Source organism: Lissotriton helveticus, chromosome 8, assembly GCF_964261635.1.
Source record: "Lissotriton helveticus chromosome 8, aLisHel1.1, whole genome shotgun sequence".
Taxonomy (NCBI): domain Eukaryota; kingdom Metazoa; phylum Chordata; class Amphibia; order Caudata; family Salamandridae; genus Lissotriton; species Lissotriton helveticus.
Genome location: NC_136069.1, coordinates 765965660 through 765979388, shown reverse-complemented (window position 1 = coordinate 765979388; position 13729 = coordinate 765965660). Strand labels below are relative to the sequence as shown.

Genomic DNA, 13729 nt, shown 5'->3' with positions numbered 1-13729 from the left:
AAAGGACTTTGGGCCAGATGTACGAAATTGCATGTTTGCAATTTCCTAAAAGCGAATTTTAGCGAATCTCTATTAGGTAATCACAAACTGCGATGTACAACAGTGTGTTTGATACTGTTAGCTTTTCGCAGTGGGTCGCAAATGGACCTGCCTCATCAATATTCATGAGGCAGGTCGCAATTTGCGACCCATTGTGAATGGCTACAATCACAGGGATGGTGACCTGCTGAGGTCAGCAGACCAAAGGGGATGATGGACGGAGTGTTGAACATTGTAAGCACTCACCCCCAGTGAACTGATCTGGGTTTAATCCATCATCCTTTAGCTCACTCTGCCACCCCAGTTCAGACATGGTCATATGCAAATCAGTCTGACCCTGTGCCTCATGGGAACAGTCCATCCCGAACTGCCAAGCCATATCTTCCCCCGACCGTAAACCAGCATCCTGGGACCGGTTTTTAGCTAAACAGCCGTCCTCATCCAGGCTAGCTTGAATCCAGTGGCAAAGTGAGCAAGGGACCCATGTCTGGGCATACCCTGACAACTTAGGGCAAACAACGTAAAACCAAAGGGGATGATGGACGGAGTGTTGAACCGCAATGTCTGATTGCTTTTTTTACAAAGCATTATTTGTTTTTGTAATACATACCGTTATACTTAAAAGAAAACAGGATGCATTTTTTTTTTAAATGACAAACTTCCTTTTCTATTTTAAGAGTAGGCAGTGGTCTGGGGGACCTCTGCCTGCTCTTAAAAATGTTGGCGCCCATATTCACAATAAAGAAGGGGTCCCGCGTGGACCCCTTCCCGTTTGCGAACGGGTTACCACCAATTTGAAGTTGGTGGTAACTGCCAATGTTTTGCGACCGCATTCCCGGTTGCAAACCATTGAAGCATGCCAGTGCTATTCGGTATTAGGAAAGAGGATGCCCTAAACACTGCCCTTCCTAATACCGAATCGCAAAAGCAAAATGTGGTTCACTAGCAAGTTACTGAGTCGCCTTTTTCCTTCTGTACATGGCAAAATTTAGTTTACCTTTCGCAAACTGTAAAAATGGGTCATACTTCTGGCCCTTTCTACCGTGCCACCTGTTGGCTATAGTTTGATTTGTGTTTTTTTTTTTTTTAAACACTGGTTGAGACCCATTTGAAGCTGAATTTCAGTGTAGTACTCGCACATAATTATGTTTGTACCTTTCTTCCTCAAACATAAGACCTCTTGAACCTGAACTCTGCACTCGACGCACCACCTTTAGGGTGAGGCAATCTGATTATCTCTTCAGCCAGGGGCATCTTTAGCAAAGCGTTATTGTGCTATAACGATTTTAATCTTAAAATGGTGTTCACAATGGTCATCACTGTGGCTTAGTTAAAGAAATGAATATTTCAAAAGGAATAAATGCCATGCCCAACTATTCTGAAGTGTATGTTGGCTACCCTTCACTGCCTACCAACAGATGTCTACACCAATATTTAACAGTTTCTCAGCCTTGCCACTCCATCCTATGAAAACACTTCCTCTTGTCACTAAATGATTAAGCCCACACATGTACACACTCTTGCATAAACATAAGTGATTGGATCTTGGGGATTAGACTGCATAGCTCTTATGTCGGTAGAAGAAAGCCCCATTCTTTCGAATTTAGGACCTGAATGTTAAACTCCTAGGGAAGCCAGTCCCCATTTGAAAAATACTGATTCCACCTTACTTTAAAGCCCTTTATTGACCCCAATGCTTAAAATTAATTTGTCAACAGGAATGTCTGCCTTGCTAAATTACAGCTATGTTGCACAATTTGTGTGTCTTTGTACAGCCTGCTTCATTACAGATTAACAAAGTTAGGTGCCATATTTTGACTAGCAGCCTAGTCTTATGATACTAACCGCCGAAGCCTTGACCTTATGCTCAAGGAGTGTTATACAGTGCGTTATGGAAAGATGTTCCCACCGAAAACGCTTGGTTTCAAGCCAGGACACTGCTGGAAGCAGGTATCTGTCAGCCTTGTAGGAATGGTGCCTTTAGGTTATGAGCTCCAGATACAACTGTGTTGAGTGTTAATGCACACTTATGCATCCGAAGGTGATTCGAGACTAGGAGGCAAAGTTGTATGTCTGCGAACACAAGAAGTTGCGGTCTTCATGCAGGTCCTACCTCAAGTCATGAGCCTGATCACAGGCTGGCCCCATGACTGCTGCACTCTTCCAATCTTCGTCACCTCCTATCTGCCAAACTTACTCCAAAGTGGTGGTGCGAGAGTGTTAAGATTTCTCGTTCATTCGGTCACTGGCTGCAGAGCAGATTCTTTAGTTGGTCACAATGTACCCTGAAGCATATCCAGTCCCTCAAAGAAACCAGGCTACAAATCTTCAGTGTGCTTTCTGCACGTTCTGGTGTGCCTTATGGAATCTCTAAGATCTTGTCTGGTCCTTCCCTGGACCTTCCCTGGCACCTTCTGTCCCATTAGGACTCCGTACCAAGTCTAGTACAGGCTTTGACTCTGGCCCAAGAGCCATGCTGGTACCAACACCACCGGTGTTTGATCCGGTGCTGATACCCTTCCTGGACCCCAAATCGATATCTGATCGAAACCAACTGATGTCAAGCTATGAAATTAACTAAGAGCAACCAGTGGTAATGCACCCTAAGTTTAACCTAGTGCCTCTAACGCTTTAAAACTATCTCCAGTAGCTCCTTCTGTTTGGGGGGGGAGGAATGTTGACTGTGATGTTGTTCCAGAGCAGGGTACACCTCCAGATTAGTGATAATGACGAATATGGAGAGAGGTGTTGCTTGCAGCACACTCGTTATACTGAAGTGCATTATACCTTTTTTGTAAAAAGAAAACTCCTCATTTGCAGTGGTGGTTTGCAGGGCATTTGAAGTACTGGAATTGTAGATGCTCTCCTTTCAGACTAAAATGAATGTGATGGCAGAAATTCGGCAGCTTGGGCCCGCAACACAGGAGCCCTTGCTCATATTTAATGATGCCCTCCCTGATACCATGCTGGCTACCGTGATGAAGCCATGTGTTCTTACTCACCTATTTTCCTGCAGGTGGACAGGTGGCATATGCTGATACCTGGAGCCGGGATTTTCTCACCAAGCATCCTACTCCAGAGCGTCTTATTATACAGGCCTCGGCCTTCATGTTGAATCCCAATTAATTTCCAACCAATCTCTGAATATAGAAACTAAAAGGATTGATACCTTTTGCCAAATGTATTTTTTTTTTTTTTTTTTTTTGCTAGCCTGGCACTGAGGATCCATAAATGCAGTCTCTGCTGTCTGTTGGGCTGCTATACACATGTCCTTTGGGACATGACCAGTAAGCTCTTACTGGTGGCTCTGGAGGGCCTCTTTGTCTTTCACGATCCAGGACTGGCATAATGCTGCAAAGTATGTCATCCTCTCATCCTTAGATACCACTGTCTGCATTGGAAGGGCAGTCTGTGTTAGTATTACAAACATACCTGGGTAAGATCAGCTGCATTTCCCAGTAATGTCAAAGAGTTACTACTGAATATGCCCTTTAATGGCACTCTACTCTTCGGAGAAAAAGCAGACTCTGCAATGGAGTGCTTTAAAGAAAGTAATGGTACAAAAGGGGGTGGTGATGGACGGAGCATCTGAACCAATCAAACACTCACACCCAGTCAAAAGATCTGGGTTTGATCCATCACCGTTCTTTAGCCCACTCACGCCACCCCAGTTCAGACATGGCTGTATGCAAATCAGCCTGACCCTGTGCCTCATGGTAACCGTCCAGCCCGAACTGCCAAGCCATGCCTTCCCTGGACCGGAAACAAGCTTCCGAGGACCGGTTTCTGGCATTCCAGCTGTCTTCAGCCTGGCTTGCTTGAATCCAGTGGCAAAGTGAGCAAGGGACTCACGTCTGAGCATACCCTGCCAGACTTATGGGGGCCAAAGCGGTACAAAAGGGGGTGGTGATGGGCGGAGCATCTGAACCAATCAAACACTCACACCCAGTCAAAAGATCTGGGTTTGATCCATCACCGTTCTTTAGCCCACTCTGCTACCCCAGTTCAGACATGGCTTGGACGTTCGGGCTGGACTGTTCCCATGAGGCACAGGGTCAGACTGATTTGCATATAGCCATGTCTGAACTGGGGTGGCAGAGTGGGCTAAAGAACGGTGATGGATTAAACCCAGATCTTTTGACTGGGTGTGAGTGTTTGATTGGTTCAGATGCTCCGTCCATCACCACCCCCTTTTGTACCGTTAAAGAAAGCAAAGCCACATTGCATTGCTTGGGACTGTAGGCTCCTGCAGAGCAATTTCATTTCCAGTTCCACAAATTCAGAGGGGGCCGGCATATAGGCAGATGCAACCTTCCCATCCAGTGATTCAGCAGACAGCCCAGTTCTTTTCGAGGCCCTCCAGACTCTTAAGTGGCTGACTGTGTGTAGGCCATGGGGACACCAGTCCTCCAACTCCTCTCATTCCCTACCACAACGGCCGACCATCCGGGTTTAGTTTTCCCTCCGGGATGCATGTCTAACCAACAGAGGGGGCATGATCCAGCACTTTCCCCTGGATTGGTGATTCATTACATTCAGAGGTTTCCTACTTATTGTACAAAATGGCTACATCCTACCCTTTCTCTCCTCCCCACACAATGTACCTAACACACCAGAGCAAGTTTTAAAAAAAAAAAAATCTGTCCATCCTGCTGCAGGAGGTACACCGGTTGCGCTATAGGGCGCATCAGAGAGACTGCTGAACTTTGAGAAGGCAGGTGTTATTCCTTCTATTTTCTCGTCGTAAAAAAGGTTGGGTGGTTGAGGCTCATCTAGGATCTCCAACCCCGATGCCTTTCTGCCGTGGGATGCTCCCATTCTCAGATCCTTTCTACGCTGAACCCAGGAAATTAACAAAACGTGTATTTGTAAAGCGCACGTTCACCCCAAACGGGGTATTTTGGCACGGAAATACAGATGTTTGTTATCCAACTCAATGGTACTCATTTTATCGACCTCAGATGGATGAAAGGCTGAGTGGACCCGCCGGGATTTAAACCTGTGACCATGAGGTCGAACCCAGGCTCCTGCAGTGGATGCACTAGTCCACTGAGCCACCAGACGCGGCCATTGAACTTGCAGTACAGCAACAAGCAGGGTGGTATGGGCTACTCTGCCAGGAGGCTTTTTTTTCTATTCGAAGCTGGATAACCAAGGTACCTTCTAGGTCACCAACCACCTGGAAGATTTTCTGAATACAATTGTGGACAAACTGAGTAGATGTTGTCTGGCACACCATGAGTGGTGCCTAAACCCCAATGAAGTACAAGGAGTCTGACTAGTAGTGAGAGCCTTGGCTAGATTTAAAAAACCTCACAGCGGTGATGGGATAATAGTGTCCTTATTCACCGCATGACTTGTTTTCAATCCACACAGTCTCCCGTTGAATAAAGGATGTATGGGTGCACTGTGATGGCTTTTTAAATCACTTCTCACTCTGGGCCCCCACTCACTTAGAAGTGCATCCCTGTCTTCAGGTGCATGCCCATCCCCCATCAAACGCGGTTTTTGGAGGGCGAGGACTGGCAGATGATGAAGCATGACTCCGGGTGGAGTGTGATGCCAGTCTATCACTTTTTGTGAGATGCCCAACAACCAGTGGGCAACTCACCCTTTATGACTTGGTCTTATCCTGGGAATGGTCTCTATTGTGTATCTTAGATTTTTTTTCTTCTCTGCTGTGAGAAAATGAGGCAGTTGGTGGGGGAGGGGGCGTTTAACCCTACTCAAGCAACAGCCACAATACTTGTCAAGGTGAACCACAAAAGTTAACCTGTGCTTAACTCTCTCGCAGCTTGGCACAAATGCATTTACGCTTCACATAGAAGCAATGTGTAAAGTATTTATGCCATCTTTACCAGTAATAAAGTGAAAACACAACCGAAGAAAAATCCCTCACGAATTGAGGGAAAAAAAGTAAAATTGAATACATTATTTGACACCAAAATGACAAATTAAATCATTAAAACCTGAGAAATGTAGTTTGAAAAGTTTCAGCTAAGTATAGCTCCTAAACGTACAACACACCACTCACTCCTATCTGGTCATGCCAGACCGGGTGACAGTCAGTGGGTTAGGCTGACCGCAGTGAAGCGCAGTCCAGAAAAAAGGACCAGGTAGTCCCACTGAATAAGTTGCCTTCTAAAGCCAAGCGGAAGAGTTAAGTTTGATATTTGGGGGGGGGGGGAAGAGTGCCACGGAAAGCAGGTAGAGCATGGTGAAATGTTTTTGTTGTAGTGACAAGAGCAAGCCTGGCATCACAGATGGTTGTCACTGTAGCAAGAAGTTTGTGTCTAAAGTTTTGATTATTCATTGCTAGAGATTCGTGTTGGTGGTCATTGCGGGCTGTTGATGCTGTAGCGTAAAGTGCAGATCTCGTGTGATGCTGTAGCGTAAAGTGCAGATCTCGTGTTGCTGATTGGTGCTGGAGGTCTCTGTAGCGATAAGAGTCAGTTTTGCTGGAGTGTCCCCTTACAGAAGTGTCTGGAATTTACTGCCTTGGTCCCATTCCATCTGGAGGCATGCATTCGGCTAGTGTGAAGTCCATTGGGTGTGTGAGCTGAGCAGTGTCTTTTTCAGTGGAAGTGTGATTGGTGATGGCTCTGCCCTTCAAGTCAGGATGGCCCATCCTGCCAACATCCAGGCCGTGCATTGTGTGGCTGTCTGGAAAGACTACACATAGGCCAACTTCAAACTACATCTTGTCATGTGACCCAAAAAGTAGGCTGCAGGCACCAAATGGGTTGGACAAGAAAATGCCAACTTTTTTAAGTGTCAATCCAACTTCACCATTAAAGAGAATTCTAAAATACAATTCCTCAGACTCCAAACTTGAAATTTGTACTTGCTACCAAATACAACTATCGCTTATTAAATGCACTAAGGTAACTACATTTTATCCTATGGGATAGATAGTCCTCACAAAAGTGTAAATCAAATTTGTGAGTTTTTCACTGCCAGGACATGTAAAACGTAAAAGTACAAGTCCAACTTTATAAATGCAATGCACCCTGCACTGTGAGCTGCTGAGAGCCTACCGTAAGGGTGACTTTTATTGTATTAAAAGGGAGGCTTAGGCTTGGCAAAAAGGTTTACTTTAAAGGCTGAAATGGCAGTTTAACGCTGCACACACAGGCTGTAATGACAGGCCTCAGACATGTTTAAAAGGGACTGCTAAAGTGGGTGGCACTATAAGTGATGCAGGCTCACTATTAGCAATTAATTTACATTTCCTGGATACATATAATTTACTTTAAGTTCATAATAAAGGGGTATTATTTGTGCCAATTTGATGTAAGCCTATATCACTGTGTTCTAAAGGAGAGAGCACTTTAGCACTGGTTAGCAGTGCAAAAGTGCTCAGTCCTAAAGACCCCAGAACTTAGCAAAACAGGAGGGTAAAAGGTTTGGGGTGACCCTGCACAGAAAGCCAGGTCCAATAGCCACTTTCAAATGTCCGTGTCAGTTTTGTGAGTTGATACTTTGCAAGAACACATGTTGGGAGATGCATTCTGGCTGGAATGGAACAAGGGACTACTGTACATCTTCCTGCCACTATCTCTTGCCCTGAATTCTGAAGATCCTAAACGACAAGACACCAGTCATCCTCGTGTGTTGAGCCAAGAGTGGTGTACACAGAACTCCTGAGCATCTGTCTTCTGATCAGGCTAATGCATTAGGAGTACTGTCTGTCTCTGCAGCAGAGAAGGGTTCTCCACCTGAATGTATGCAACGAACAACTCTGTGCGTGGATATTGAGAGGAGGTAAGTGACTATTTAGATATTCTGTTTGAATTGGTGAATGTACTCCTGTCAGACACCCCTCCACTAAATCCATCTATGCAGAATGCTGCGATAACACTATTACCTGATATCGTGGCCGGGTCACTGACCTAGATGTCCTTTTGTGTTTTTTGTCCTAAGCCCAGAAAGACCTTTTTAGTGGTCTACTATAAAAGGTTATTGGTCACTCCTTAAGACTTTCTCCATTTGAAAAATCAACAGTCCTTGTTTTTAATCTTTTTTGTGAAGAGGTTTATTTAGGGTTTGATACACTTTTCCCCCCAAAAACGTTAGTTGTTGTATGGGGGGACCTTAACATGGCCTGGACATGGGGTATTAAAAACAAAGTGATGGGCACAATGCTTGCATTGATCTCAGCCAGTGGCAACCACTTGGGCCTCATCCCAATCCTTTGTTTTTCACCCACCATGCCACTTCATTTAGGATGCAGCCATATGCAAATAAGTCTTGACCCTGCTCCAGTGGGGACAGTCCAGCCCAAACCACCAGGCCAGGTGCTCCTTTAACTGGAACACAGGAAGTCCAGGGCATTTTTACCCCTTATTTGGGCTCATTGGCCTGGTGTAGCTTGATTTCAGTGGGACATGAGCAAGGGACACATCTGGGCATACCATCCCACTTGGGGCATAAAAAAAAGTGAAGGTTGGAATGCTTGAATTAATCTGAGTCACTTGTAATTACTCGGGTGATCAGCATAATTACCAGTGACTGAGACTAATTCTAGCATTCCAACCATCCCTTTCTTGGATACTTTAGCGTGAGGCCCTAAGTGGGTCAGATATGCCCAGACGTGGGTCCTGTGCACCCTGTGCCTCAGGAACCAAGCTATACCTGGCTGATGAGCATTAATAAATACAAAACTGGTCCTGGGTTACTTGTCCTCTGGTTTAGGGTGGGCCTGGCAGTTTGGGTTGGGCTGTTTCCATTGGAACAGGGTCAAGACTGATTTGCATGTCTGGGTCTAAACTGAGGTGGCATAGTGTGCAAAATAACAATGGACGGGGATGCAACCCTGAGTAATTTTCAGTAACGGAGTTTAAATCAAGCGTTCCACCCATCATTATTTTGTATACTTCAGTTGGTTTTGAAATGGTGCAGTCATCGGGAAGGTACTCTGCCTGCCTCAGACAGCTGCCTGTCTCTGATAGTGAGACTGAGCATTTTTTTATTTTACTACTTACGAAGGAAAGGTTAATAGTTTCTGCTGGCATCATAATAAAATGGGGGCCGAAGACAGTAAGTGTGGAGCCCCAAAGGCGATAACGGCAGGCCTCTACTGACTAACTTTCTAATGAATCTCTTATATTATGCGAGTAGTGACTTCTTGTTTTTACTCCCATTTGAATATTTTGCTTTACATTTCACAGACTACAGTAATGCATACCATCCTGCACCTCTTCCCTCTAGGTGCTTCACTCTTTCACAGATGCCATTTTTGACGAATGGATGAAGCGTGTTGCCCCTTCGGATGGCGTTTGGCCTCAAGAATTGGCTCCAATTGGCCACAACCGCATGTACAACATGGTGCCCTTTTTCCCCCCGGTGACAAACGATGAACTTTTCCAAACTGCAGAACAACTTGGCTATTCCTATGCCGTAGAACTCCCAGGTACGTTCTGTTGCTTCTGCATTTGTGGTGCGCAGGGCGCCATTAAACAAGGACCCGGAACTGCTCCATTTGCAGACGCTTAATCAAGCACATCCAATGAGCTATTTGAACACACACAGTACTAACCGAATCTAACAATGTAATATTTATTTCACTAGAGTAAATATGCCTACACATCGCTTTTTTAAGTTTGTTTTCTGGTGCCAATGCTGGGGAAAAAAAATTACTACGGAAATCCACAAATTGGCTTGCTGTGGTTTTGACAGTAATAGTGCAGAGTTCGAGCTGTTAAACGACAGTCATCCTATGCAATATTACATTTTTTTGTTTCTATTTGCAATCCTCCACCTCAAAGAACATGAAAAAAAGTGGTGATGAACTGTTTTCTTTGGTCATCACAATTAGATTCCAAGCCGGACTGGCCGTAGCGGGCATGGGCATTTTCCTGGGAGTCTGGAAGGGTGGCGGACAACTTTTGTTACTGTGGGCAGGTTTTGTACCAGTACAGCAGCTTTAAAAAGTACATTTAAAAAAAAAGCAGCCCTGCTGAATTTCTTGTATTTCCAGCTGTTTTCTGGCAACAATGACACTGGTAATTAATATACCTGTTGGAAAGAGATTGAAGTTTTGTTTAGTGACAGGTTTGGCTCATCTAAGGTAGCACAGAGGTTAATGTGCTTGTTGCAAAGAACGTGTACCATGCACATCAGAGCACATTTTATGTGCATCGCTCAGTGGGTTACTGCATTTGTCACAGAGATCCTTTTGTTATGAGCTGTTCATAATTTACAATCTTAATCTAGAACCTATGAACTGCCATCAAAGAGCTGCATGCAAACTGCATGGTACTGGTGATAAGTTATGATTTTTCCCAGTATTTCTTTATACTAATGTTGCTAAAAAGGGTTTGTTTGAGTGGAAATAAATTTGCATTAGTAAAGCCAACCTTAACTCCTGTGTTACATTCTGAATCCGGAGTTTGTGCCTCTCCAGACCATGCCCTCCTTAAAAAAAAAAAAAAAAAAAAAAAATACCTACCTGTATGTACAACGTGTAAATCCTACACCTTGTAGTCCCCTTTGTCTTATGTAACATTATTTGTGCACTAATTTGCATAGATATGATTCATTGTTTCAGTATATAAAGCGATGTAAAGTACTCCAACACACTACACTGGTATGAGAGGCACTGTAAAACCAATGGAAAGTATGTGAGAGGGGCTATGGAGTGATGAGGGGTCCTGTTGGCGGGTGATAGTGAGGGATCATTGAAGAACCCCACAAAGATTGTCGTACCCTGTTGCACTGTAAGAACAGAACATCCTTTACTATGCTTTCAAAGCTAATACAATTGAATATATGATGAGAAAGGGGTTGTTGGACGCACCATTTTCTTAACCAAATTTAATTGGGCGAGACATGCCCCCCCCCCCCCCCCCCACAACCCCATTGTAGTGGTCTGCTCACTGTGCACCATATGGGGCTGGTGTGACAACATTTGCCAGGGCTGCTTTGGGTTCCCAGCCCGGTCCTGAATAGACTGCATTTTAAAATAGTTGATGCGGTTAATATGCCTGCTGCAGAGATTTGTGATGCATGGTATAACCCTGATAATTTACCCTGAGTGATTGTACACTTACCTGAGAGAATTGTAAGTAATCTTTGGTCGGAGGTTTGAACCATTAAGTAACAGACGGATGATGTGGATGTTGCAGAGTTACAGTTCATGTGAATCGGATTTTGATTTCATGTAAAATAGCACAGTAAGGTTGTTGCATTGCAGAGATCATAATTTAGACATCTAGTCCAGTGTTACAATGTTAAAAAAGGTCTCCTTTATCCACCCACCACAAAATATATACATTTAATATGCATAGCATAATTTTGAATGCTCACAGGCCTTAACTCAATCTTTCGTTATTTAAGGTTGATATAATGGGTTTGGTTGTGTAGTAATAAATACTGAAGTGTTGACAACAGTGTAGTTACACACCAACATGCAGGCGTACCTGACATGCCTAGTACAGTACCAGTGCAAACAGAACAAATGATAGACCGAATGCAGAACAATGTCATACATTCACCCCAGTACAGAGATCTGGGCCTAAATCCATCGTTTTTGTGCTCTCCATGCTATTCCAGTTTGAACCCAGCCATATGCAAATCAGTCTTGACCCTGTGCCCCAAGGGAACAGTCCAGCCCGAATTGCCAGGCCAGGTCCTCCCTGGACTGGAAACAAGCATCCTAGGACCGGTTTCAGAATTTCACCTCATCAGCCAGGATAGCTTGACTCCAGTGGCATGGAGAGCATGGGACCCACATCTGGGCAGTAACCGGCCATGCTGTTGAATATTTCAACACTTTATAAAACTTCTTAATCATTGAATCACAATACACCTACCTAGTAGTACAAAGAGCTTGAATCTCAATTGTGAATTCCCACTGAAGTGCAATGTTTGCTCAGTTTCCTCCTACCCTCCGCCCCCTTGTGACCCATCCTCCCCCCATTTAGCTTTAACCATTTAAAGCCCAGTGAACTGAAAAGTAAGAACCACCATCCCCAATTGTGTCCGAGAAAGGTTCTGTGAGATGGCCTTGGATCCCAGCTACAACTCAGAAACGGCTGCTGTAAACTGAATCTGGCTGGTACCTTCTTTAATCCAGCACTGTATATCCCTGTACAGAAGTCCCCTCATTCTGACAAAGTATTCCAAATTGTTCTTAAATTCATGCTAGAATATCCTTAATTTTTGCAATGCACAATGATTGCACAAGGATTATGCTGCTTCCCTTTTTGACCACCTGCCCTACCTTTTCACTACCTGACCATGAAGCCAGCTAATTGTGTCCCTGTGATCCCAAATAGCAAATTGTGGACTCTTTGCACCCTCTGGTACACATTGTACTATGAGCTCCTTTGAAATACTTTCTCGGGTAGAGAGAAATGTGGTTGTTCAATGGAAAAAAAATTATGCTACTGTCCAGTGAATCCTGACTTTACTTCGTTTAACCCCAAACATCGGATTTTGGTTGATCTACACTGTACTTGCTGTGATGTTCTTGCTCTTCATTTGTTACTCAGGGTAAATACTGATTTCTTTTAATTCTTTTTTCCAGCATCTGAAGATGAGGTCCGTGCCATGACAATTATGCTTGGTTCCACCGTTGGCGGGCTCCTCCTTGCTTTATTTGTGCTGGTGCTGCTGCTTGCACTGTTTATGCACCGTAAGAGGAGGCGAGGATTTGAGCCGCTGCTAAATGCTAAGTTCACTAGTGCACCAAAATACACCGAAGAAGCCTAATATTTTGATATTTTCTAAAGGATTTGCAAACTCTTGGTTTGCATGCTAAACATTATATTAAAAATGGTCTGTCATACCAAAGGTTATAAATTGAGTTTATTTTTATGACATTTCTGAGGTCCTGTCATGGATTGTTTTGGGCAAAATTGAATGCTTACAATTGATCGCGTTCGGTTAACTGCCTAATTGGGACGCATTCATGAGTTGTTCCTTACAATGTTACTGGTCTTCTGAGACAAAACTGTATCCTGCAGTCCAGAGTCGGCTGCAGATTATAAATCGTAAGAAACTGCTGAACTACACTTTGAAAAGCTGGATTTCATTCATTATAAGGGGATTTGAACTGCATAAGAGTGCAAGCATATTTATAGGTATAATCTGTTATCCACTGGCATTCACAGGGTTATTGGAAGAAACTTCTCAACAAGACACAATCTCCTACCTGCGGTGCTCGTCACTGTAATGGCCACACCTCCAGAGAAGATCGCTTCGGAATATATGCTCACTTAATGTCAACTATTTTAAAAATGTTTATGCAAGTTCAAGGTTCCATTTTCAGCACTGTGCCATGTTCTGTAAATTGGTTGCTGATGACCTCCTATACTGGGATTATTGTCGTGCCCAGACACTATAGGGCTGAACATACAAAAGGAAATAAAAGCGACCGGCCATTACATGGCACATTGTATTACTTTGTGATCTCTTATCGCCTTTGAAATTAATTTCCAAAACTGTTGTTCTTTTCTTAATCAAGGCATGTCGCAATAGATCCTGATTCCCCTCTACCTCATGTCTAACCATAAAGCTGGACCTTTGTAAGTTGTATACTATTCTCTCATAAGAGGTAGGAGAGGCACTAGGGAAAGCAGGCCATCTACCATGGTGGCAAATTGAGGAACAGACCAGCCTACCATTTTTTTTTAAAAGTTTGTTGCAATCATTGGTGTTGAAGATAACTCAAAATCTGTATCCTCAA

At 44.0% G+C, this 13729-nt stretch overlaps 1 protein-coding gene across 1 annotated transcript in view; it reads left to right on the top strand.

The window, feature by feature from the left end:
- The window catches only part of DCT (dopachrome tautomerase), an 80244-nt gene extending 67410 nt beyond the window's left edge, over positions 1-12834 (top strand). The window contains exons 7-8 of the mRNA XM_078657601.1: positions 9250-9451; positions 12569-12834. Coding sequence (XP_078513727.1) covers positions 9250-9451; positions 12569-12753 — 387 coding nt within the window. The 3' untranslated portion in view covers positions 12754-12834. The remainder of the gene's footprint in view (positions 1-9249; positions 9452-12568) is intronic.
- Positions 12835-13729: the final 895 nt, after the last annotated feature.